Here is a 26,195-nt window from a genome sequence, read left to right as displayed (position 1 = left end):
GGGGAGACTGGCAACCGTTATGAGCCGTGAGTCATTTCCCTGATGTGCACAGGAGGCAGATAGGCACCTGCATCTTGAACCGTGCCCTTACAGCCCCTCAGGAGTCAGCAAGATGTTCTGGTTTGGCAGATGCCCCTTGTCCAGGAACTCCCAGATTGCAGAGCATCCCGTATTCATTAACACACATCCCTCAGTGCCATGGGAATCTGCATGGTGGTGGGCAGAGCCTCAGGGAATGCAAAGGTTAAAGCCGGACTCTCATCCTTAAGTCAGTGTCCGACTGCCCCCACCCACACTGGGTTATCTGCCATGCCGAAGGCTGCTTCAGAGGCAGTGCAGTATAGGAGATGACCCCCCCGCCCCGCCCCAGGATATGCTCCTCTAGTGCATCCCAAGGCATTTTCGGTGCCTACCATGATGAAGGCCTGGGGCCTTCTCCCATCTCTTCTGGCAGCTCATATATTTCCAGCACCCCGTTCAGAGGGAGCTGGGTCAGCAAAGGCACAGAGAGGGGCCCCCTTATTCTGTCCATCCTCCTCATCCTATAGCACAAGGGTTGGTGGACGTTTGCCCTCAGACTCCGCTCTGGCAGAGACCCTGTGTTCCGATTCGCCTCGTGGGCTGAACCTCTTCCATATGCCACAGAGTCCCACGTTCAGGCAATGGGGCATCCACAGGGGAGGCACCTGCACATCAGGGGATGCAGAAGTTGAGCTGAATGTTCAACCTCCCCTCAGCCCTGAGACAATCCTATGGGGGGAGGGGCCCTGTCCAACCATCCCGACGGCGTGGGCTGGCAGCCCAGGGTCACTCCTCAGGGGGATGGGTAAATGAAGGGCTCGTTAACTCTTCTCACTGTCTGCCCTACCAAACAAATACCCCTAGCGGGCGTGGCGCTTCTCGGTGTGTAAAGAACTGGCTTGTCTGCTGATGCCCAACGAACAAAGCAGAGTCCCTGGCCACAGAACCCTGATCCCAGCAGTGTTAACATCCTGGCATTCGATAAAGTAGCAGGTTAAACACTCCCATCCTATCCACCTGTGCAGTCCCCACGGCACTTCCTCTCCCCTGTTGGCTATTGCAGAACAGGGTCCCATAGCTGGGGTGCTGCTGCTGCCAGACTCATCCTTGCCCCTTGTCTAAGGGCCTGATCCAAATCTAGTGATGGATTCCTGCTCTTTCCAGTGGAAAGGCTCTTATTGACTTAAATGGGCTTTGGATCAGGTCCTCAGTGAGCATGTCCGTCCCTTCATCACTCTCTCTTTCTGAGCCTGGGATGGATCCCCGTGTGAGCCTGGGCTCTTTCTAATCAGTGTGCGGAGCCATGCCTGGGGCAGCCGTTGCTGTGTTTGGATCAGCCAATGAGTTCCTGGTGGGCAAGGGACTTAGCTTGCACCTGCTGAGTTAGCTGCGCCTTGAACCTATAGAGAAGCAGAACCTGGCTGGACACCTGGGAGAGGGGCTGGACACCCAGCCTCTCAGCCATGCCCAGTCTATCCCTTTATCCTGTCCACCCCCCCTCCAGCAATCAGGATCCATTGGCCCTACCAGAAGAACCTCTCTGGAAATACCATGGGCACCCAAAGGAATGAAATACCCCTTTGGGCTGATCCTTCTGGAGCTCGGGACCTTCATGAGCAGCTCCCATTCAGGGCAAGAGACAAGGAGCAATCACAGGCAGAGCAAAGTGACCATGACACGGTGTTTATTCATATTGTTCCACCCAGCCCTGGCAAAGCTCCCCCAGCTAGACACTCATCAGGCTGTTGGGTTCGGTTCCCATCCCACTGGCCCCTTGTGCTCTCAAGCGTCCCTCGGTCTGAGTAGGCTGCAGCATTTCCGTCCCCTGGGCCCAGGCTCTTTTTCTGTTAGCCCTTCACAGAAATGGGATGAGACGGCCCAGCACCCCTCACCCCCAGGACCAGTGCTGACCCCCCTCCCCGACTCCTAAGTAGCTTAGACACACCCTTTCCCAGACTGCCAAACTTGTGAGCACTCTGGTTTACAGTTCACCTCTTCAGGGGGTCATGATAGTGAAGCACACAGACACACGGGCTTTTCAAAAGAGTTTAAAACCAATCAGTCTTTACTGTAGCTAGTGCAAGAAATACACATATCTAGACAAAGCAATAAGAAATCTAGGCACATTTCCCTCCCTCACTTTCCTCACCATACTGATGTATGCTTTGGGTGAAGGTCAGAGTCCCTCAGCGGGTCCCTCAGGGGGTCCCCAATCCTGCACATGGCTTCTCTTCTGAACCAGGCAATCTCTCTCTCTCTCTTCTGCAGTCAGTGTCCTCATCTCTCTATCTCTAAAATGGCCACTGACAAACCCTCTCTTTTTCAACCTCCCATCCCCTTTGCCAGGTGAAACCCTGGCAGCCTCATCAGGTGCTCAGAGTCCCTCACCAGGTGATCTATTGCTTAGTGATGTCCTCACAGAAGTCACACTTGAAACATGGGTGTGCCCTGGGCAGCAGGCATCTCCATGTTCAGGGGGATTCCATTTGAATGGACGACCATGAAAGTTAGACAACCTCAGGTAGTATCCCTGAGCCACCAACCCTTGGACTTTAGTCCAAGATGGTGGTACAGAGGCAGCAAGAAGGCAATAAAACAGCTGTAGAATCAAAATGATGTTTGCAGCCAGATACCGATACATGCAGAGAGTTCATCTCACAACAAATTCATAACCTGGAAATCGATTCCCCAGATTGTCACACATTCCCCAAATTGTCGAGGTCAGGGTGCATACCGAGGAAGAGGAGTTAGTGAGCAAAACCCGGCAGTTAGCCAGGTCATTTTGGAGCACAGGTGCCTGGCAATATTAATGGAGGAGTTTGAATTTGATTAATTGATAGTTAATTTGTCTTATTTCCATTGGAATAAAGGTGAACGATTCAAATATCATCAGGGATCAGCGGGAGTCCAGAGCTGCATGGAACAATCCCCTGCCTTCCATGGGAGTGTCTCTGCACAGGGAACTGGCTGGGGAATGAGTTAGACAGGGATAGTCCTACATTCGTGCTACTATTATTTCTCCAGGCCATTGAATTTTTACTCAGCATATTTACAGGGAAAGTGGGGAGGCCGAAAGTCATCCCCAGCACTAATTATTTACAGAAGAGAAAATAACACTCACAGGTAACACTGCAGGAAACTTGTCACCAAAACTGAAATTACGTGTCAGAGGCAAATTTAGAACAAAGCAAATCAGATCATAATGAACCTGTTCCTGATCCCATTTAAGTCAACAAGACTTTCCAAGGTGATTCTACTGGGAGCAGGTTGGGCCCCATGTGACTCATTGTTGCTCTTTACAACTGCACATAACCCTGGGGATCCACTCTAGGGAAGGACTGTGCTCTGGGTGGGGGTGGGGAAGAATTAGCAAGTGACCTACCAGGTCCTTTCCCATTCTAAGTTCTTTGATTCTGGGATCTAGGTAAATCTCCATCCTAAGAACAGGATCTCCAAGACTGGGTGATGTAGGGAATTAAGTGACAGTGTTCATTGGCTCTGCACTGGTTGTCTCTCCATCTTCTCTGGAATCTGTCTTCTGTTCAAAAACCCTCTGGAGTGCGACCTTGATGGAGCCACGGAACTGCCGCTTCCCATAGCTCCCAACTAGAAAGTAAATAAATGGGTTGATGCCACTGCTTGCAGAGGCCAGCATGTGAAATAACTCACTGGAATCGAATATGTTATGATAAAGGAGGAAGATCTGGACACTATGAGGGACAGTGAAGAGGAGGAAGAAGAGGACAGTGAGCAGGATAACAGCATAGAGCTTTCCTGGCTGATGTTGCTGTGAGCTACATCGGACCTTGATGAACAGGGTCAGACTGGACAGAACCATGATGGGAGCGAATATCAGGACATTCAGAAAACAGGTGGGTAGGAAGGATATGATACAGTATTCACCTGGAAGAACAAGACAAAAAACACCCACTGTACAGGAGAGTAGCATGAAGAGAGCCCAGAGCAGGGCACAGACAATGGCAGACAAGTGTTCTGGCTGGTGGCATTGGTACCAGAAGGGATAGAGGACGGAGAGACACCTCTCAGTGCTGATGGCCGTCAGGAGGTACAGGCTGGTGCTGTACGTCAACAGACACAGCATGTTAAATACCAGGAATATGTAAATAAAAACATTATTCACACAAAATGGATATTCCACCACACAAGCTATGAGATAAGCAGTCGAACAGAGGAGGAAGAAAGCGTCGGAGACGGCCAGGTTGAGAATGTAGACAGTGAAGGGGTTCCTCTTAATGTGGAAGCTGAGGAACCAAAGCACGATCCCGTTCCCCACCAGCCCGAACAGACAGATGAGCCAAGTGATGCCGTAGATGGTCCCTGGTGGTGCATCAAACAGTACGCATTCAGTCATGTTTTCTGCTCCAAGATCTAGGCCAAATGATGTTGGGGGAAGAGACACTGTGCTCAGGTCAGCCATCATGAAACCTCTGCTGTAGGATGCCTGTCTCTCCCTCTCCCTCTCTCTCACACACACCTGTAAGCAGAGAGCAGATAGAGGGGAATCAGTGACTCGGACATCCCCAGCACTGGGTTTCACCAATTGTTCCAGTTCCTCCTCAGCCCCCTGGCCAGGTAGAGCCAGATCCCAATGAGTGGAAGTGAGAAATATCCAGAGAGATCATGGCCATGGGGGATGCTAGGGACAGGGAGAGACCTGGAGAGAGACTGATGAGTGGGGAGCATCCTGGTCTGACAGCAAGTGACAGGGACTGAATTAAACATAGGGGCTGAGCTGGGCAGACAGACAAGGACAGAGAAACAGAAATTGGACAGGATGTTGCCCATGTAGGGACAAGGAACAGCACTGGGGATGGGGTGGGGATGGGGGAAATGGATAGTGTGAGAGAGAGAGAACAACCATGTTTAATTAATGGTGGCAAAGAGCTTTGAATCCATCCAGCAGTTCCCTACCTTCTTTCCTCCCTGGGGCCTGAACCGATTATTTACAGGAGCCGGGCTGGGCTGGATCCACTTCAGAATCTCGGTTTCTCGCGGTCACTAACTGCAATTCTCCAGATTGGATCTTCTTGGGAAACTTTTCCAAGTAATAATCTGTTATCGAGACATGGAGAATGTCCCTGCCAGTCCCTGTGGAGTATCTGACACCCAGCACCTCCCAAGTGTAGGCAGAGAAATATCTTGCCCACCCTGCGTGGTGGGACACAGAGATCACAGCGTCTGGAGGTCTCGTGAGCACTGGGTGGTTTGATAACATCAGGTAACGACAGGGCTCTGCACAGTGCTCCTGCTCTCCTAAATGTAAAGGAAATGACTTGCCCAAGATTAAATTGCATGAGTTAGATGTGGTAGAAAGCTGCGTTTATGGTGAAGAGAAATATGGGATAGGGGGGAGGGTCAAAAATTTCCAATCTATATTCTTTGTTGTTGAGAAATTAGGTTTTTGTATCAATCAATATTTTTGCAAAAAAATGTCCAATTTCCTTGCATTTTTTATTGTTTGTTAGATAACTAAACACCACAGATGGAAATATTTTAAACATATACAACAATATTTTTATCCTCTGTGGTGCCTCATGGGAGCTATAGTTTGAGTTACCTCATGGTCCCATTCTCTATGGGCCAGGCTATCCTGCTGAACGAAATCTCCCACTATGCACTGCGTCCATGTGACTACCGTAATGAACTGCCTCCTCTCACCAAGAGGGAAGATTGTGGTGCATCATGGGAGATGTAGTCCAATCTGGGAGCCCAGTCTATAGAGGAAAATGGGAATTAGTTGCACTCGAACTATATCTCCCATGAGCAACAATGGTGACATTTCAGAATTGAAATATTTTGGTTTTTAATTTTTCACTCAAAACTTGAATCTTTCAATGGAAAAATGTATTCAGAAACAATTTTTTATTTGTCTAATCATCCAGGGAAAAAAAATCTTTCTTCTTTAACAGCTCTACTGTGGGATTCTATTGTATCTCAAAATTGATTCCGATGAGAGACCCAGTAACAACAAATTACCTTTTCAGCAACTTGTTGGAAGTCTGAACAAACTGCATGAGGACTGGACAAGAGCTGTGAGTCCGGATACAGACAGAGCACCCTCAGTGGTGGACAGGAAAGCTGGAGTTGTGAGAAAATTGAAGGCCAAATTGCAAATCAACCATAACCAACAGTTTTTCACTGCATTTCACATCAAGAAGCTCTCTGTAGTAAAATGCTGAAATTGAATCATGTGATGGATGTGATTGTTAGAACTGAACATTTATTCAAGCTTCAGGTCTCAGCCACCAGCTTTTGGAAGAATGGGACATTCATCATGGACTCCTGTATCACACTGAAGTCATTGGCTAAGCCAGTACGCTGGGTTGAAGTAATTTTTTGAATTGCATGGTGAGATCCAATTTTTCATGGATCAGGAAGTGAAAGGTGTCACTGAATTAGAGGACAACAACAGCTTCAAGACATTGTTTTCATGTCAGATATTACACAGCACCTGAACTCACTCAACACAAAAATGCAGGGGCGCAACCAAGTAAGGACAGAATTCTACACTATCATTCACGCCTTTGAAATTAAGCTTCAGCAGCATAACGTGAAACATTTATTCCTGCCTTGAAATCGCTACCTGACACTGTTGGGACTCAATGTGGTGAGGCCAAAGAAAGGTACATGGGCAAAATTGCTGAATGATTCTCTAATTCAGGAACCATGACTTATTACATTTTTCCACCGGGTTTGCTTCACAGAGTCTTTGAATGTGGTATTCTTTTAGCACAGCTACATGTTGCTGACAAATCAAGCATGTGGGCTTTCACAGAATCAGGGTTGGAAGGGACCTCAGGAGGTCATCTAGTCCAACCCCCTGCTCAAAGCAGGACCAATTCCCAACTAAATCATCCCAGCCAGGGCTTTGTCAAGCCTGACCTTAAAAACCTCAAAAGAAGGAGATTCCACCACCTCCCTAGGGAACCCATTCCAGTGCTTCACCACCCCATTTCCCTTAGCCCACATTTCCATTCATGTCCACAAAGAAATACAATTTCTCTTGAAATGCACAACACACTTGATCTACCTTTCTCTTTTTGGCTAAATAAAGAAATAAGGATGGGTAAAGGTAAATCTTTTCTTTTTATTTAAAAAGTGTAAACCGGGAGTGTGCCAGTTTACCATCGGCAAGAGGCATCCACCCTTTGACTTGTCTGAAGCTTTTCTTTTCTTTGATTTGGCACTGGGGTATCTACTCTCCAGCCAGCAGGTAACACTTTTCAGTGCCATTTCTGGACACGTACTAGCTTCCACTAGACTTATGACTCTTCAACCTTCTATGAGGAGAGAACTGGCTCTGTGGATGAGGGGAAAGCAGTGGACGTGTTATTCCTTGATTTCAGCAAAGCTTTTGATATGGTCTCCCACAGTATTCTTGCCATCGAGTTAAATAAGTATGGGCTGGATGAGTGGACTATACGGTGGATAGAAAGCTGCCTAGATAGTCGGGTTCAATGGGCAGTGATCAATACCTCCATATCTAGTTGGCAGCCGGTATCAAGCGAATTGCCCCAAGGGTCGGTCCTGGGGCTGGTTTTGTTCAATATCTTCATTAATAATCTGGAGGATGGCATGGACTGCACTCTCAGCAAGTTTGCAGATGACACTAAACTGGGAGGAATGGTAGATATGCTGGAGGGTAGGGATAGGATACAGAGGGACCTAGACAAATTAGAGGATTGGGCCAAAAGAAATCTGATGAGGTTCAACAAGGACAAGTGCAAAGTCTTGCACTTAGGATGGAAGAATCCCATGCACTACTACAGACTAGGGACCGAATGGCTGGGCAGCAGTTCTGCCGAAAAGGACCTAGGGGTACAGTGGACGAGAAGCTAAATATGAGTCGACAGTGTGCCCTTGTTGCCAAGAAGGCTAACGGCATTTTGGGCTGTATAAGTAGGGGCATTGCCAGCAGATTGAGGGACGTAATCATTCCCCTCTATTCAACATTGGTGAGGCCTCATCTGGAGTATTGTGTCCAGTTTTGGGCCTGTAAACGAGTCAACTCACCCCTGCGGCGCCTCCTACTGGTTGCTCTCTGAAGTTAGGCCAGTCCAGCCCTGGAGCACCCTCTGCAGGCTGGTGATCCACCTGTTCGTAGGCCCCCGTGTCCCTCCCTGGACCCGGTGCCCTTTTACATGGGGTGCTGCCCCCTAGCAGTAACCCCTTTCTCTCTGGGTCTCCCTTTCTGTCTCAGGGAACCCCCACCCTCTATCCCTACCTTGCCTCAGTATTTGGCTACTGCTAGTCATTGTCTAGCCCCACACTCTGGGGCAGACTGCAGTATCAGCCTACTCATCACAGGCAAAGTTGGGTTTGGACCTGCTGCCTTGGCCTACCCCTAGGTTGCCCCCTGCAACCCCCAGTACCTATTGGCCCACTGCTAGGCAGCAGCCTGGGGTGGTCTAGGCTGGAGCTCCCCGGCTCCTCAGCCTTCCCCAGCCCTACTGCACTCAGGTATCTAGTCTCAAGCTCCTAAGCAGCCAGGCCCATCTCTCTCTATAGCCAGAGAGAGACTGTCTGGCTCCTGGCTTCCCTGCCTTCTTATAAGGCCCCGTTGCTCTGTTTGGGGCATGGCCCCCAGCTGCAGCCACTTCCCCAATCAGCCTAGCCTGAAGGCTGTCTTCTCAAGCCCTGCCAGGCCACTTTTTAAACCCCTTCAGGCAGGAGCAGGGTCCACCCTGCTACAGGACCTGCTCTGTCTGCTTGGGCTGCCTTGCTGGCTGGAGTGCCCCCCCTTCTCTGGCTGCCTTGCTGGCTGGAGCCCCTTCTCCCTTCCTGGGCTGCTGCTGCTGGCTGGAGTGCTTCTTCCCAGGACTGCTACTGCTACAACTGCTGCTGAGCAAGTGAGTGAGGGGTGGGGGGGGCCTTGCTGGCCAGCCCCCACTCCCCCACCTCTGGAGGGAGAAGCCAGGACCCCACCACTACAGCTACCACCTGGGGGGGTCCTTCCTGCCTGGCCACCAGGGCTGCTGGAGGAGGAGAGGCTGCTGCTGCTGCTGGAGCTGTGTTTGTCCCGGGGAGCTGCTGGAGCCTGGAGGAGGACTGAGAAGACCACCGGCTGCTGGGAAGTGCACAGGAATCTGAAGACCACTGTGGAGGGGGCCTTACAAACAAACTGAGTAACTTTTTGACTGTGCTCTAGTGGTGGGGGTTTAGACTGTGTTTGTGGGGACACGGGGGTGTGGCGTGGAGCCTGCCCCCTGGTCCATCTGTGTCCCCCCCAACCCCCACCACCACCGCTGCCCCCTCCACCACCCCTGCTGGCCCCTTACCATCTGCCTCAGTTCCTGCCTCTGGGACTCAGCTGCTCGCCTGGCCTGCCACGCCCTATTGCCACCGTTTGGGCCTCCAGCGGCAGCCAGCTAGCCATTGACTGTGCACAAGTGCTTGTGGGTGCACGCACCCCCTTCCCCTGGACTGACCCCTTCCCCTCTGCAACAGGCCCCCTAGCCTTGCCCCTTGTTGCCTGCTCCGTTTGTCCCTTGTAGCCTTCCCCCCCCCCCGCCCAGCCCAGCTTCAGTTAGTTTGTTTGCCTGCCCCGCCCGTCTCCCTTTGAAGCTTTGTTTGTCCTGCCCCAGCCCTGAAGCCAGCCCCTTGGTCCCTCTGACCCACCCCCAGCCTGGTTGCTCCCCTCCCTCCGCGGCCCCTCACCCTGATTAGCCCCTCCTCGTGCCCATAGTCCCATCAGTGCGCTTGTGCCTCTCCCCTGTTTAAGTTGCCCCTCCTGCACTGCACCCCCATTGCTCTTGTTTCCCCGCCCCTCCTTAGTGCAGCTAGAGGAGCCGGATTTTGCTCCTGTGTCGGTACCTGACCCCCCCCCCAAGTCCTTGATAGTCCCCGTATCTGCCCCCCCCCCTCTATTGTTGGCACCATCCTCCCTGCCCACAGCCTAGCAGGGAGGAGGTGACCTGTCCCTTCCCCCCACCCCCTTTCTCCGGTGTTTGCCCTCCTCATAGGGGAGGGCAAGGGGACCGGGAAGCGGAATGTCGCGGCTTACCACCGTGACTCCCTGCTCGCCTTCGGGGTGGGCCACGGTTTGCTGCGTGGCCCAACGGGGGCCGCGAGCGCCCCTGCTGCCGTGGATCCCCCCCAGCCCTCCTCATGGCAGTCATCACCTTCGCCACACTAAACACCCGGAGCTGTAGGGTGGGTTTCCGCAGGAGCCAGGTGCTCTCCTTCCTTCGGGAGGGGGGGTACTCCGTGGTTTTCCTGCAGGAGACCCACACGGATCCGGCCGCCGAAGCTAGCTGGCGGCTGGAGTGGGGGGACGGGGTCTACTTCAGCCATCTCACCACCCATCAGGCTGGAGTGGCTACCCTGTTCTCCCCCGACCTACGGCCAGAGGTGCTGGGGGTCGCCGAGGCTGTGCCGGGCCGCCTGCTGCACCTCCGGGTCCGCATGGCGGGGCTTGTGGTCAACCTCATCAACATCTATGCCCCGGCATTTGCCCCGGAGCGGCTGCAGTTCTATCGGCGGGCGTCCGCCTTCCTCGGCTCCCTGGATCCTCGTGAGTGCCTGGTCCTGGGCGGGGACTTTAACACCGTCCTCGAGGAGCAGGACCGCTCGGGGACCGAGCAGAGCCCGGCCGCCGCGGACGTCCTCAGGGAGATCGTCGCCCATCACTCCCTGGTGGACGTCTGGCGCGACCACCACCCGGACGACGCCTCCACGTACACCTATGTCCGGGTGGAAGCCCATCGGTCGTGCCACTCCCGGTTGGACCGCATCTATCTGTCCCGGTTCCATCTCTCACGGGCCCAGTCCTCCAGCATCCGGCCGGCCCCTTTTTCGGACCACCACCTCGTCACCGTGACGGCCTCTCTCTGCGCGGAGAGGCCGGGGCCGGCCTATTGGCACTTCAACAACAGCTTGCTGGAGGATGGGGGCTTCGTGGCATCCTTCCGGGAGTTCTGGCTGGCCTGGCGAGGGCAGCGGCGCGCCTTTCCCTCGGCGCGGCGGTGGTGGGACGTGGGGAAGGTGCGCGCCCGGCTCTTCTGCCGTGACTACACCCGGGGCGCCAGCCGACGGAGGGATGCGGCAATAGGGCAGTTGGAGCGGGAGGTCTTAGAGCTGGAGAGGCGTCTGGCCGCCAGCCCCGAGGATCCATCCCTTTGCGGAGCGTGCCGGGAGAAGCGGGAGGAGCTCCGGGTCCTGGAAGACCATCGGGCCCGGGGCGCCTTTGTTCGATCCCGCATCCGCCTCCTTCGGGAGATGGATCGCGGCTCCCGCTTCTTCTACGCCCTGGAGAAACGGAGGGGGGCCAAGAAGCACGTCACCTGCCTCCTGGCGGAGGACGGCTCCCCCCTCACGGATCCGGCGGAGATGTGCCAGAGGGCCCGGACCTTCTACGCGCGCCTTTTCTCCCCGGATCCGACCGATCCTGCCGCTTGCAAAGTGCTCTGGGACGGGCTCCCGACGGTCAGCGCGGGCGACCGGGACCGGCTAGAGCTGCCTCTCACTCTGGCCGAGTTCTCGGAAGCCCTCCGTCGCATGCCCACCAATAAATCCCCGGGCATGGACGGGCTGACCGTGGAGTTCTACCGCGTGTTCTGGGACGTCCTCGGCCCAGACCTAGTCACCGTCTGGGCCGAGTCCTGCGGGCGGGTCCTCCTCTCGTGCAGGCGAGCCGTGCTCGCTTTATTGCCGAAGAGGGGGACCTCCGCGATTTACGGAATTGGCGCCCCATCTCGCTCCTCAGCACGGACTATAAAATTGTTGCGAAGGCCATTTCGATTCGGCTAGGGTCCGTGCTGGAGGACATGATCCACCCAGACCAGACCTACACCGTCCCGGGCCGTACCATCTTCGATAACCTGTATCTAGTCCGGGATCTCTTGGAGCTTGGGTGCAGGGATGGTCTGTCGCTCGCCTCCTGTCCCTGGATCAGGAGAAGGCGTCGACAGGGTGGACCACGGGTATCTCCTGGGCACTCTGCAGGCGTTAGGCTTCGGACCCCAGTTTGTGGGCTTTCTCCAGGTGCTGTACGCTCGCAGAGTGTCTGGTCAGGCTCAACTGGACCCTGACCGAGCCGGTCAGCTTCGGGCGGGAGTGCGGCAGGGGTGCCTCTCGGGCCAGCTGTACGCCCTGGCGATCGAGCCCTTCCTCTGTCTCCTCCGCAGGAGGTTGACGGGTTGGTGCCGGGAGCCGGAGCTGCGGCTGGTCCTGTCGGCGCACGCCGACGATGTGCTCCTCGTGGTCCAGGACCCGGGCGACTTGGCGCGGTGGAGGCCTGCCAAGCCGTGTACTCGGCGGCCTCTCCGCCCGGGTCAACTGGGTCAAGAGCTCTGGCCTGGTGGTCGGGGACGGGTGGCAGGCGAGCTCCTCCCGCCCGCGCTTCAGGCCATCCGTGGAGCGCGGGTCCGCTGCTCTATCTCGGCGTTTACCTTTCTGCCACGCATCCTCTCCGCCGGAGAACTGGCAAGGTTTGCTGGGCAGGGTGGCGGAGCGGCCCGAAATGGACAGGACTCCTCCGGTGCCTTTCTCCGAGGAGGGCACTGGTGCTCAATCAACTGGTCCTGTCCATGCTCTGGTACCGCTCAACACCCTGGTCCCAGCCCCGGTGTTCCGGACCGACCTCCGGAGGGTGGTGCTGGAGTTCTTTTGGCCAGGACTGCACTGGGTCCCTGCAGGGGTACTCCACCTGCCCCTGGAGGAGGGAGGGCAGGGCCTGAAGTGCCTCCGCACTCAGGTCCACGTCTTCCGCCTCCAGGCACTGCAGAGGCTCCTTTATGGTGCAGGTAGTCCGGCATGGAGAGCCCTGGCGCACGCCTTTCTGCGCCGCTTCCGAGGGCTCCGATACGACCGGCAGCTCCTTTATCTCGACCCGAGGGCCTTCCGCGACCTCTCTGGGCTGCCGGTCTTCTACCAGGACCTCCTCCGACCTGGAAGCTGTTCTCTGCGACCAGGTCCGTGGCGGCCACCGAGGGGCAGACCTCCTCGCGGAGCCCCTGCTACACAACCTCAGCTCCGTGCAGGTGGCGGAGTCCCGCGTGCGCCAGAGGTTGGTCCTGGCAGAAGCCACCAGGGTCGGAGACCTCCTGACTACGACCGGGAGACTGGCTGGATCCCCTGACGCCGCTCGGCGGATGGGGCTCTCCAGACCTTGTACTCCCGGCGTACTACAGGAGGTGAAGGCCGCTTTGCCGCCCGCTGCTCGGGCTTACCTCGACCGGGTCCTGCGTGAGGGCACGCCCCGCCCACCCCCCACCCCGAGCCCTCCGGACCTCTTCATCGGGCCTCTGCCCCGTGGATCCGACCGGCCCTCCCGCCCATTCTCCGCCAGCCGGCTGCACGATCTGCAGCCGGTCCGCTTCAAACCGCGCCAAGGAAACAACTCACGCGCTCGTGCTCCATACCGTTCACTTCCTCACCTCGTGTCCCGCCCCGACACCAAGTGGCGGGACCTCTTGCCACCTGTGGAGGGTGAGGAGCCCCGGTGGGCCAGCCTGTACTCCACCCTGGTCCCGAGGCCCGCCGGGGACATCAGCTGGCGGCTCCTTCATGGGGCCGTGAGCACGGGTGTGTACTTGGCGTGGTTCACCCCTGTCCCGGACACCTGCCCCTTCTGCGGCGTGAGGGAGACCCTGGCGCATGTTTACCTAGAGTGCGCCAGGTTGCAGCCCCTATACCGGCTCCTCACTAATATCCTCTTGCGTTTCTGGTTGCACTTTTCCCCCCACCTCCTTATCCATGCACTCCCTATCCGTGGCCCCACAAAGTCGCGGGACCTCCTGGTCAACCTCCTCCTCGCCCTGGCTAAAAAGGCCATCCACGCGACCAGGGAGAGGAGGTTGGCCGACGGAGACTCCTGCGACTGTGGGGCTTGTTTCCGGTCCCTTGTCCGCTCACGTCTCCGGGCGGAGTTCCTCTGGGCGGCGTCCGCTGGCTCCCTTAACGCCTTCGAGGAGCAGTGGGCGCTGTCCGGGGTTCTCTGCTCGGTGTCCCCATCAGGCTCCCTCCTTCTGACCCTTTGACCTCACTCCTGCCCCTGTTCTTTTATTAGTTGTCCCCCGCACTTAGTGGGTTTCCGTGGCCCTGTGGATCCTCCCCTTAGGCTGGGGGGGGGATCCGTTAGCATGGGGCGGGCTTCCGCCCGCCCCCTCTCCCGGATTACCCAATAGTACAGGACCTGCTCTGTCTGCTTGGGCTGCCTTGCTGGCTGGAGTGCCCCCCCTTCTCTGGCTGCCTTGCTGGCTGGAGCCCCTTCTCCCTTCCTGGGCTGCTGCTGCTGGCTGGAGTGCTTCTTCCCAGGACTGCTACTGCTACAACTGCTGCTGAGCAAGTGAGTGAGGGGTGGGGGGGGCCTTGCTGGCCAGCCCCCACTCCCCCACCTCTGGAGGGAGAAGCCAGGACCCCACCACTACAGCTACCACCTGGGGGGGTCCTTCCTGCCTGGCCACCAGGGCTGCTGGAGGAGGAGAGGCTGCTGCTGCTGCTGGAGCTGTGTTTGTCCCGGGGAGCTGCTGGAGCCTGGAGGAGGACTGAGAAGACCACCGGCTGCTGGGAAGTGCACAGGAATCTGAAGACCACTGTGGAGGGGGCCTTACAAACAAACTGAGTAACTTTTTGACTGTGCTCTAGTGGTGGGGGTTTAGACTGTGTTTGTGGGGACACGGGGGTGTGGCGTGGAGCCTGCCCCCTGGTCCATCTGTGTGCCCCCCAACCCCCACCACCGCTGCCCTCCACCACCCCTGCTGGCCCCTTACCATCTGCCTCAGTTCCTGCCTCTGGGACTCAGCTGCTCGCCTGGCCTGCCACGCCCTATTGCCACCGTTTGGGCCTCCAGCGGCAGCCAGCTAGCCATTGACTGTGCACAAGTGCTTGTGGGTGCACGCACCCCCCCCTTCCCCTGGACTGACCCCTTCCCCTCTGCAACAGGCCCCCTAGCCTTGCCCCTTGTTGCCTGCTCCGTTTGTCCCTTGTAGCCTTCCCCCCCCCCCCGCCCAGCCCAGCTTCAGTTAGTTTGTTTGCCTGCCCCGCCCGTCTCCCTTTGAAGCTTTGTTTGTCCTGCCCCAGCCCTGAAGCCAGCCCCTTGGTCCTCTGACCCACCCCAGCCTGGTTGCTCCTCCCTCCGCGGCCCCTCACCCTGATTAGCCCTCCCCTCCTGCGCCCATAGGCCCATCAGTGCGCTTGTGCCTCCCCTGTTTAAGTTGCCCTCCTGCACTGCACCCCCATTGCTCTTGTTTCCGCCCCTCCCTTAGTGCAGCTAGAGGAGCCGGATTTTGCTCCTGTGTCGGTACCTGACCCCCAAGTCCTTGATAGTCCCGTATCTGCCCCCTCTATTGTTGGCACCATCCTCCCTGCCCACAGCCTAGCAGGGAGGAGGTGACCTGTCCCTTCCCCCCACCCCCTTTCTCCGGTGTTTGCCCTCCTCATAGGGGAGGGCAAGGGGACCGGGAAGCGGAATGTCGCGGCTTACCACCGTGACTCCCTGCTCGCCTTCGGGGTGGGCCACGGTTTGCTGCGTGGCCCAACGGGGGCCGCGAGCGCCCCTGCTGCCGTGGATCCCCCCCAGCCCTCCTCATGGCAGTCATCACCTTCGCCACACTAAACACCCGGAGCTGTAGGGTGGGTTTCCGCAGGAGCCAGGTGCTCTCCTTCCTTCGGGAGGGGGGGTACTCCGTGGTTTTCCTGCAGGAGACCCACACGGATCCGGCCGCCGAAGCTAGCTGGCGGCTGGAGTGGGGGGACGGGGTCTACTTCAGCCATCTCACCACCCATCAGGCTGGAGTGGCTACCCTGTTCTCCCCCGACCTACGGCCAGAGGTGCTGGGGGTCGCCGAGGCTGTGCCGGGCCGCCTGCTGCACCTCCGGTCCGCATGGCGGGCTTGTGGTCAACCTCATCAACATCTATGCCCGGCATTTGCCCCGAGCGGCTGCAGTTCTATCGGCGGCGTCCGCCTTCCTCGGCTCCCTGGATCCTCGCGAGTGCCTGGTCCTGGGCGGGACTTTAACACCGTCCTCGAGGAGCGGGACCGCTCGGGACCGAGCAGAGCCCGCCGCCGCGGACGTCCTCAGGGAGATCGCCGCCCATCACTCCCTGGTGGACGCCTGGCACGACCTCCACCCGGACGACGCCCACGTACACCTATGTCCGGTGGAAGCCCATCGGTCGTGCCATTCCCGGTTGGACCGCATCTATCTGTCCCGGTTCCATCTCTCACGGGCCCAGTCCTCCAGCATCCGGCCGGCCCTTTTTCGACCACCACCTCGTCACCGTGACGGCCTCTCTGCGCGGAGAGGCCGGGCCGCCTATTGGCACTTCAACACCAGCTTGCTGGAGGATGGGGCTTCGTGGCATCCTTCCGGGAGTTCTGGCTGGCCTGGCGAGGGCAGCGCGCCTTTCCTCGGCGCGGCGGTGGTGGGACGTGGGAAGGTGCGCGCCCGGCTCTTCTGCCGCGACTACACCCGGGCGCCAGCCGACGGAGGGATGCGCGATAGGGCAGTTGGAGCGGAGGTCTTAGAGCTGGAGAGGCGTCTGGCCGCCAGCCCCGAGGATCCATCCCTTTGCGGAGCGTGCCGAGAAGCGGGAGGAGCTCCGGGTCCTGAAGACCATCGGGCCCGGGCGCTTTGTTCGATCCGCATCCGCCTCCTTCGAGATGGATCGCGCTCCCGCTTCTTCTACGCCCTGGAGAAACAGAGGGGGGCCAAGAAGCTCGTCACCTGCCTCCTGGCGGAGGACGGCTCCCCCCTCACGGATCCGGCGGAGATGTGCGAGAGGGCCCGGACCTTCTACGCGCGCTTTTCTCCCGGATCCGACCGATCCTGCCGCTTGCAAAGTGCTCTGGGACGGACTCGACGGTCAGCGGGCGACCGACCGGCTAGAGCTGCCTCTCACTCTGGCCGAGTTCTCGAAGCCCTCCGTCGCATGCCCACCAATAAATCCCCGGGCATGGACGGGCTGACCGTGGAGTTCTACCGCGTGTTCTGGGACGTCCTCGGCCCAGACCTAGTCACCGTCTGGGCCGAGTCCTTGCGGAGCGGGGTCCTCCCTCTCTCGTGCAGGCGAGCCGTGCTCGCTTTATTGCCGAAGAGGGGGGACCTCCGCGATTTACGGAATTGGCGTCCCATCTCGCTCCTCAGCACGGACTATAAAATTGTTGCGAAGGCCATTTCGATTCGGCTAGGGTCCGTGCTGGAGGACGTGATCCACCCAGACCAGACCTACACCATCCCGGGCCGTACCATCTTCGATAACCTGTATCTAGTCCGGGATCTCTTGGAGCTTGGGTGCAGGGATGGTCTGTCGTTCGCCCTCCTGTCCCTGGATCAGGAGAAGGCGTTCGACAGGGTGGACCACGGGTATCTCCTGGGCACTCTGCAGGCGTTAGGCTTCGGACCCCAGTTTGTGGGCTTTCTCCAGGTGCTGTACGCTCGCAGAGTGTCTGGTCAGGCTCAACTGGACCCTGACCGAGCCGGTCAGCTTCGGGCGGGGAGTGCGGCAGGGGTGCCCCCTCTCGGGCCAGCTGTACGCCCTGGCGATCGAGCCCTTCCTCTGTCTCCTCCGCAGGAGGTTGACGGGGTTGGTGCCGGGAGCCGGAGCTGCGGCTGGTCCTGTCGGGCGCACGACGATGTGCTCCTCGTGGTCCAGGACCCGGGCGACTTGGCGCGGTGGAGGCCTGCCAAGCCGTGTACTCGGCGGCCTCCTCCGCCCGGGTCAACTGGGTCAAGAGCTCTGGCCTGGTGGTCGGGACGGGTGGCAGGCGAGCTCCTCCCGCCCGCGCTTCAGGCCATCCGGTGGAGCGGGTCCGCTGCTCTATCTCGGCATTTACCTTTCTGCCACGCATCCCTCTCCGCCGGAGAACTGGCAAGGTTTGCTGGGCAGGGTGGCGGAGCGGCCCGAAATGGACAGGACTCCTCCGGTGCCTTTCTCCGAGGAGGGCACTGGTGCTCAATCAACTGGTCCTGTCCATGGTCTGGTACCGGCTCAACACCCTGGTCCCGGCCCCGGTGTTCCTGACCGACCTCCGGAGGGTGGTGCTGGAGTTCTTTTGGCCAGGACTGCACTGGGTCCCTGCAGGGGTACTCCACCTGCCCCTGGAGGAGGGAGGGCAGGGCCTGAAGTGCCTCCGCACTCAGATCCACGTCTTCCGCCTCCAGGCACTGCAGAGGCTCCTTTATGGTGCGGGTAGTCCGGCATGGAGAGCCCTGGCGCACGCCTTCCTGCGCCGCTTCCGAGGGCTCCGATACGACCGGCAGCTCCTTTACCTCGACCCGAGGGCCTTCCGCGAGACCTCTCGGGCTGCCGGTCTTCTACCAGGACCTCCTCCGACCTGGAAGCTGTTCTCTGCGACCAGGTCCGTGGCGGCCACCGAGGGGCAGACCTCCTCGCGAGCCCCTGCTACACAACCTCAGCTCCGTGTGCAGGTGGCGGAGTCCCCCGTGCGCCAGAGGTTGGTCCTGGCAGATGCCACCAGGGTCGGAGACCTCCTGGACTACGACCGGGGAGACTGGCTGGATCCCCTGACGCTCGCTCGGCGGATGGGGCTCTCCAGACCTTGTACTCCCCGGCGCGTACTACAGGAGGTGAAGGCCGCTTGCCGCTGCTCGGGCTTACCTCGACCGGGTCCTGCGTGAGGGCACGCCCGCCCACCCCACCCCGAGCCCTCCGGACCTCTTCATCGGGCCCCTGCCCGTGGACCCGACCGGCCCCCCCGCCCCTTCTCCGCCAGCCGGCTGCACGATCTGCAGCCGGTCCGTTTCCAAACCGCGCCAAGGAAACAGCTCTACGCGCTCGTGCTCCATACCGTTCACTTCCTCACCCTCGTGTCCCGCCCCGACACCAAGTGGCGGGACCTCTTGCCACCTGTGGAGGGTGAGGAGCCCCGATGGGCCAGCCTGTACTCCACCCTGGTTCCGAGGCCCGCCGGGGATATCAGCTGGCGGCTCCTTCACGGGGCCGTGAGCACGGGCGTGTACTTGGCGCGGTTCACCCCTGTCCTGGACACCTGCCCCTTCTGCGGCGTGAGGGAGACCCTGGCACATGTTTACCTAGAGTGCGCCAGGTTGCAGCCCCTATACCGGCTCCTCGCTAATATCCTCTTGCGTTTCTGGTTGCACTTTTCCCCCCACCTCCTTATCCATGCACTCCCTATCCGTGGCCTCACAAAGTCGCGGGACCTCCTGGTCAACCTCCTCCTCGCCCTGGCTAAAAAGGCCATCCACGCGACCAGGGAGAGGAGGTTGGCCGACGGAGACTCCTGCGACTGTGGGGCTTGTTTCCGGTCCCTTGTCCGCTCACGTCTCCGGGCGGAGTTCCTCTGGGCGGCGTCCGCTGGCTCCCTTGACGCCTTCGAGGAGCAGTGGGCGCTGTCCGGGGTTCTCTGCTCGGTGTCCCCATCAGGCTCCCTCCTTCTGACCCTTTGACCTCACTCCTGTCCCTGTTCTTTTATTAGTTGTCCCCCGCACTTCGTGGGTTTCCGTGGCCCTGTGGATCCTCCCCTTAGGCTGGGGGGGGGATCCGTTAGCATGGGGCGGGCTTCCGCCCGCCCCCTCTCCCGGATAACCCAATAGTACAGGACCTGCTCTGTCTGCTTGGGCTGCCTTGCTGGCTGGAGTGCCCCCCCTTCTCTGGCTGCCTTGCTGGCTGGAGCCCCTTCTCCCTTCCTGGGCTGCTGCTGCTGGCTGGAGTGCTTCTTCCCAGGACTGCTGCTCCTGCTACAACTGCTGCTGAGCAAGTGAGTGGGTGAGTGAGGGGTGGGGGGGGCCTTGCTGGCCAGCCCCCACTCCCCCACCTCTGGAGGGAGAAGCCAGGACCCCACCACTACAGCTACCACCTGGGGGGGTCCTTCCTGCCTGGCCACCAGGGCTGCTGGAGAAGGAGGAGGAGCTGCTGCTGCTGCTGCTGGAGCTGTGGTTGTCCTGGGGAGCTGCTGGAGCCTGGAGGGGGACTGAGAAGACCACCGGCTGCCGGGAAGTGCACAGGAATCTGAAGACCGCTGTGGAGGGGGCCTTACAAACTGAGTAACTTTTTGACTGTGCTCTAGTGGTGGGGGTTTAGACTGTGTTTGTGGGGACACGGGGGTGTGGCGTGGAGCCTGCCCCCTGGTCCATCTGTGTCCCCCCCCAACCCCCACCACCACCGCTGCCCCCTCCACCACCCCTGCAGTCCCTTACCATCTGCCTCAGTTCCTGCCTCTGGGACTCAGCTGCTCGCCTGACCTGCCATGCCCTATTGCCACCGTTTGGGCCTCCAGCGGCAGCCAGCTAGCCTTTGACTGTGCACAAGTGCTTGTGGGTGCACGCACCCCCCCCCTTCCCCTGGACTGACCCTTCCTCTGCAACAGGCCCCTAGCTTTGCCCCTTGTTGCCTGCCCTGTTCGCCCCTAGTAGCCTTCCCCACCCCTGCCCAGCTTCAGTTTGTTTGCCTGCCTTTGAAGCTTTGTTTGTCCTGCCCCAGCCCTGAAGCCAGCCCTTGGTCCTCTGACCCACCCCAGCCTGGTTGCTCCTCCCTCCGAGGCCCTCACCCTGATTAGCCCTCCTCGTGCGCCCATAGTCCCATCAGTGCGCTTGTGCCTCTCCCTGTTTAAGTTACCCTCCTGCACTGCACCCCCATTGCTCTTGTTTCCCCGCCTCCCTTAGTGCAGCTAGAGGAGCCGGATTTTGCTCCTGTGTCGGTACCTGCCCCAAGTCCTTGATAGTCCCCGATCTGCCCCCTCTATTGTTGGCACCATCCTCCCTGCCCACAGCCTAGCAGGGAGGAGTAGGTGACCTGTCCCTTCCCCACCCCTTTCTCCGGTGTTTGCCCTCCTCCCCATTCAGCATGGCGGAGGCACGGCGGGTGGGATTCCCGGATGACGTCTGTCCCCTGCCTCGCCTGCTCCCCCAAACGCCTCCCGGTCTCGACCTCAACCGCCGCTGCCGACCTCCTGCCACCGCTACCGCTGAGGCGCCGGCAGCGGCGACCGATGGGGTGCCCTCTGCTGCTGCCACGTCCCTCGCCCCTTCCGCCTCTGGGGGAACCCCCCCAGCTGGCGGAAAGGGCCAAGGCAAAAAGAAGGGGAAGGGCCCCGCTAGAAAGACTAAGCCCTCCATGGCGGGGCCTGCCACCGCTGCTGCGGCCCGCCACTGGCCGCGCGCCCCTCCCGCTGTTCCTCCACCAGCTCTGCGGGTGCCCTCCTCGGCCCCCAGAGCGCACGCCCAGGTGGCGGCCCCCGCCCGCCGCCACGTCATCTTCCCCAACCGCCGCCTCCGCTACCATCTACAGCGGCCGGGCCCTTCCCACCTTGACCCGAAGCACGGCATCCGTTGCCTCCTGGTGCCCGCCGCCACGTGGAGACCCACGTGCGGGCGTTGGCGAGGGTGGTGGGGCCCACGGCCATTGTGGCGGCCTCCAAAATGTACGGCAAGGTGGTCTTCTTCCTTGCCTCGAGGCCGCCCAGGAGGCGGTGGAGAAGGGCCTGGCGTGGGGGGCGTGTTCGCCCCCTGAGCCGCTGGAGGACCTGGGGTCCGTGTCGTCCTGACCTCCGTCCCTCCCTTCCTGCCCAATGCCGCCCTGTTACCCGCCCTCTCGACCCTGGGGAAGCCCATTTCCATTGTGAGCCCTCTCCCCTTGGGCTGCAAGGACCCCGCCCTCCGTCACGTCCTCTCGTTCCGCCGGCAGGTGCAGCTTCAGCTGCCGCCGGCGGCACGTGGCGGGGAGGCGCTCGAGGGGTCCTTCCTGGTCCCCTTTCAGGGGGCCCAGTACCGGGTGCACTACTCCACGGGGGAGGCCCGGTGCTACCTCTGCCGGGCGACGGGGCACGTCCGGAGGGACTGCCCTTTGGCCCGGCTCGGAGGAGCTCTCGGGACCCCCGAGCCCCGGCACAGCACCGGCCCTGTCATCGCCGGCGCCCCTGGCTGCCCGGTACCCAGAGCTGCCCCTCCTCCTCCTCAGCCCATCACTGCTCCCGCTCGGGCCTCAGGGGTACGTCCTCCAGGGCGCCCAGCTGATCAGGAGAGCCCTGCCTCCGCTACCTGCACTCTGGCGGGGCCTGTGGAGGAGGGTGCGGCAGGGGTACTGCCGGGCGTGGGAGAGGGCTCTCCCCAGGGGGACTCTTCCCTCTCTCCTGCTGTCCCCCCAGTGCCTCTCCGAGCCCCCGAACTGGCCTCCTTGCCCCCCGACCCAACCCCTGTCGACCGGCCCACCGATGATGCCATGGAGGGCTGGACCCGGGTGGAGGGTAAGCGGGGCAAGCGGAAGGCTCGAGCTCCGCCCGTGCCACCTGAGGCGGAAACCCCCCGTAAGACCAGAAAGGGGGCCGCCGACACCGAGCCTTCTGCCGCGCCCCAGGGGTTGACCCATCTGCCGATGACGGCTAGGGAAGACGTGGCAGCACCGGAGGGTACCACCATCCCTCCTCCGCAGTCCCCACCTGCGGAGGCCTCCGCTGCGGCCCCTCCTGGTCCCTTGCCGCCTGTACCCCCTGCAACACCCGAGGTGAGCGTCGCCTCGGGCGCGAGTGGGGAGGACCCCGGGGTGGTGGGAGGCGAGCTCCCCTCCATCTTCGAGGAGATCGAGGCCCTGGGTCTGACCCCGGTCACCCCAGGGGAGGACAACCTCTGCCGACGGGCCTTGATCTAGCTGACCTCACCCCAGCTTCCCTTCCCGTGCTCCACCAACCCTCCAGCTGCGTCTGCTCCCGCCTCCGAGGGTCCCCTGACACCTCGACCTGCCCGGCTGCGGATGGCACCCCGCTGCTGGCCGCCGAGCCTGTTGAGGTGACGGCCGGTGCCTCGTGGCAGGAGATGGGCTACCGGGGTGTCCTCGGTGGTGCGGAGCAATCGGGTTCCTTCCCGGTGGGGCCCCCGAGGGTTCCACATCTCCCGTGCCGGGCTGCTCTGCCTGCCGTTGAGCCTGAGCCCGGTGTCACTGGGGACCCTCCCTACCCCTCCAACTCCCGCACCTGGCCGCGAGGAGCCACTTACTGATGGCTCGGCTCCTGAGGCCCAGGGTCCCGCCTCTCTCCCTCCCCGCCCCTGCTCCTGACCCCAGCCCTGCCCCTCCACCTCCCGTGATGTTATTGCCGCCCCTGAGCTGTCTCCTTCCCTTTCCAGGAGGATGACTCCCAGGAGCGGCCTTTGAGTTCCACATTCCCGACCCACTAGGGGCTGCAATCTTCCCTCCGCCGCCCGCACTGAGGCGGGTCCGCCCCTGCTTGCCCGTCCCAGTAGGCCACGGGCTGCGCCAGAGGCCCCATCCCCCATACGCTGCGAGAGGAATGCGGGACTTCTTGAGGACGTCCGGGGCTCCCGCAACAAGGTCGTGCTTGCTCTCCAGCGCTGGGGGGACTTCCACCGGATCCTCCTGGCCACGAGGGCCCTCATAGGGGAGGGCAAGGGGACCGGGAAGCAGAATGTCGCGGCTTACCACCGGGCGCGCGGCTTCCGTGACTCCCTGCTCGCCTTCGGGGTGGGCCACGGTTTGCTGCGTGGCCCAACGGGGGCCGTGAGCGCCCCTGCTGACGTGGATCCCCCCCAGCCCTCCTCATGGCGGTCATCACCTTTGCCACGCTAAACGCCCGGAGCTGTAGGGTGGGTTTCCGCAGGAGCCAGGTGCTCTCCTTCCTTCGGGAGGGGGGGTACTCCGTGGTTTTCCTGCAGGAGACCCACACGGATCCGGCCGCCGAAGCTAACTGGCGGCTGGAGTGGGGGGACGGGGTCTACTTCAGCCATCTCACCACCCATCAGGCTGGAGTGGCTACCCTGTTCTCCCCCGACCTACGGCCAGAGGTGCTGGGGGTCGCCGAGGCTGTGCTGGGCCGCCTGCTGCACCTCCGGGTCCGCATGGCGGGGCTTGTGGTCAACCTCATCAACATCTATGCCCCGGCATTTGCCCCGGAGCGGCTGCAGTTCTATCGGCAGGCGTCCGCCTTCCTCGGCTCCTGGATCCTCGCGAGTGCCTGGTCCTGGGCGGGACTTTAACACCGTCCTCGAGGAGCGGGACCGCTCGGGACCGAGCAGAGCCCGCCGCCGCGACGCCCTCAGGAGATCGCCGCCCATCACTCCCTGGTGGACGTCTGGCGCGACCACCACCCGGACGACGCCCACGCACACCTATGTCCGGTGGGAGCCCATCGGTCGTGCCACCCCGGTTGGACCGCATCTATCTGTCCCGGTTCCATCTCTCACGGGCCCAGTCCTCCAGCGTCCGGCCGGCCCTTTTTCGACCACCACCTCGTCACCGTGGACGGCCTCTCTATGCGCCGGAGAGGCCGGGCCGCCTATTGGCACTTCAACAACAGCTTGCTGGAGGATGGGGCTTCGTGGCGTCCTTCCGGAGTTCTGGCTCGCCTGGCGAGGGCAGCGCGCGCTTTCCTCGGCGCGCGGTGGTGGGACGGGGGAAGGTGCGCGCCGGCTCTTCTGCCGTGACTACACCCGGGGCACCAGCCGACGGAGGGATGCGGCGATAGGGCAGTTGGAGCGGAGGTCTTAGAGCTGGAGAGGCGTCTGGCCGCCAGCCCCGAGGATCCATCCTTTGCGGAGCGTGCCGAGAAGCGGGAGGAGCTCCGGGTCCTGAAGACCATCGGGCCCGGGGCGCCTTTGTTCGATCCCGCATCCGCCTCCTTCGGGAGATGGATCGCGGCTCCCGCTTCTTCTACGCCCTGGAGAAACGGAGGGGGGCCAAGAAGCACGTCACCTGCCTCCTGGCGGAGGACGGCTCCCCCCTCACGGATCCGGCGGAGATGTGCGAGAGGGCCCGACCTTCTACGCGCGCTTTTCTCCCGGATCCGACCGATCCTGCCGCTTGCAAAGTGCTCTGGGACGGACTCCCGACGGTCAGCGCGGGCGACCGGGACCGGCTAGAGCTGCCTCTCACTCTGGCCGAGTTCTCGGAAGCCCTCCGTCGCATGCCCACCAATAAATCCCCGAGCATGGACGGGCTGACCGTGGAGTTCTACCGCGTGTTCTGGGACGTCCTCGGCCCAGACCTAGTCACCGTCTGGGCCGAGTCCTTGCGGAGCGGGGTCCTCCCTCTCTCGTGCAGGCGAGCCGTGCTCGCCTTATTGCCGAAGAGGGGGGACCTCCGCGATTTACGGAATTGGCGTCCCATCTCGCTCCTCAGCACGGACTATAAAATTGTTGCGAAGGCCATTTCGATTCGGCTAGGGTCCGTGCTGGAGGACGTGATCCACCCAGACCAGACCTACACCGTCCGGGCCGTACCATCTTCGATAACCTGTATCTGGTCCGGGATCTCTTGGAGCTTGGGTGCAGGGATGGTCTGTCGCTCGCCTCCTGTCCCTGGATCAGGAGAAGGCGTTCGACAGGGTGGACCACGGGTATCTCCTGGGCACTCTGCAGGCGTTAGGCTTCGACCCCAGTTTGTGGGCTTTCTCCAGGTGCTGTACGCTCGCAGAGTGTCTGGTCAGGCTCAACTGGACCCTGACCGAGCCGGTCAGCTTCGGGCGGGAGTGCGGCAGGGGTGCCCTCTCGGGCCAGCTGTACGCCCTGGCGATCGAGCCCTTCCTCTGTCTCCTCCGCAGGAGGTTGACGGGTTGGTGCTTCGGGAGCCGGAGCTGCGGTTGGTCCTGTCGGCGACGCCGACGATGTGCTCCTCGTGGTCCAGGACCCGGGCGCCTTGGCGCGGTGGAGGCCTGCCAAGCCGTGTACTCGGCGCCTCCTCCGCCCGGGTCAACTGGGTCAAGAGCTCTGGCCTGGTGGTCGGGGACGGGTGGCAGGCGAGCTCTCCCGCCCGCGCTTCAGGCCATCCGGTGGAGCGCGGTCCGCTGCTCTATCTCGGCGTTTACCTTTCTGCCACGCATCCTCTCCGCCGGAGAACTGGCAAGGTTTGCTGGGCAGGGTGGCGGAGCGGCTCGAAATGGACAGGACTCCTCCGGTGCCTTTCCTCCGAGGAGGGCACTGGTGCTCAATCAACTGGTCCTGTCCATGCTCTGGTACCGGCTCAACACCCTGGTCCCGGCCCCGGTGTTCCTGACCGACCTCCGGAGGGTGGTGCTGGAGTTCTTTTGGCCAGGACTGCACTGGGTCCCTGCAGGGGTACTCCACCTGCCCCTGGAGGAGGGAGGGCAGGGCCTGAAGTGCCTCCGCATTCAGGTCCACGTCTTCCGCCTCCAGGCACTGCAGAGGCTCCTTTATGGTGCGGGTAGTCCGGCATGGAGAGCCCTGGCGCACGCCTTCCTGCGCCGCTCCGAGGGCTCCGACACGAC

General features: G+C 60.7%; 1 protein-coding gene across 2 annotated transcripts; it reads right to left on the bottom strand.

Moving 5' to 3' along the window:
• Positions 1-2,058: 2,058 nt before the first annotated feature.
• LOC120393440 (mas-related G-protein coupled receptor member H-like) lies at positions 2,059-6,121 on the bottom strand. Of its 2 annotated transcripts, none has more exons than XM_039517998.1 (3): positions 6,019-6,121; positions 4,954-5,295; positions 2,059-4,516 (listed from the first exon to the last, which is right to left on the bottom strand). In XM_039517998.1, exon 3 carries the CDS (start codon positions 4,460-4,462, stop codon positions 3,497-3,499), a length of 966 nt encoding a protein of 321 aa, XP_039373932.1. In that variant the 5' UTR covers positions 4,463-4,516; positions 4,954-5,295; positions 6,019-6,121; the 3' UTR covers positions 2,059-3,496. The 2 variants fall into 2 exon arrangements, with proteins under 2 accessions (XP_039373932.1, XP_039373933.1); XM_039517999.1 differs by having other exon boundaries at positions 4,954-5,094; positions 6,019-6,120.
• Positions 6,122-26,195: the final 20,074 nt, after the last annotated feature.

This window comes from Mauremys reevesii, unplaced genomic scaffold (assembly GCF_016161935.1).
Source record: "Mauremys reevesii isolate NIE-2019 unplaced genomic scaffold, ASM1616193v1 Contig2, whole genome shotgun sequence".
NCBI classification, from domain to species: Eukaryota; Metazoa; Chordata; order Testudines; family Geoemydidae; genus Mauremys; species Mauremys reevesii.
This window is presented reverse-complemented; position numbering and strand designations above follow the sequence as displayed.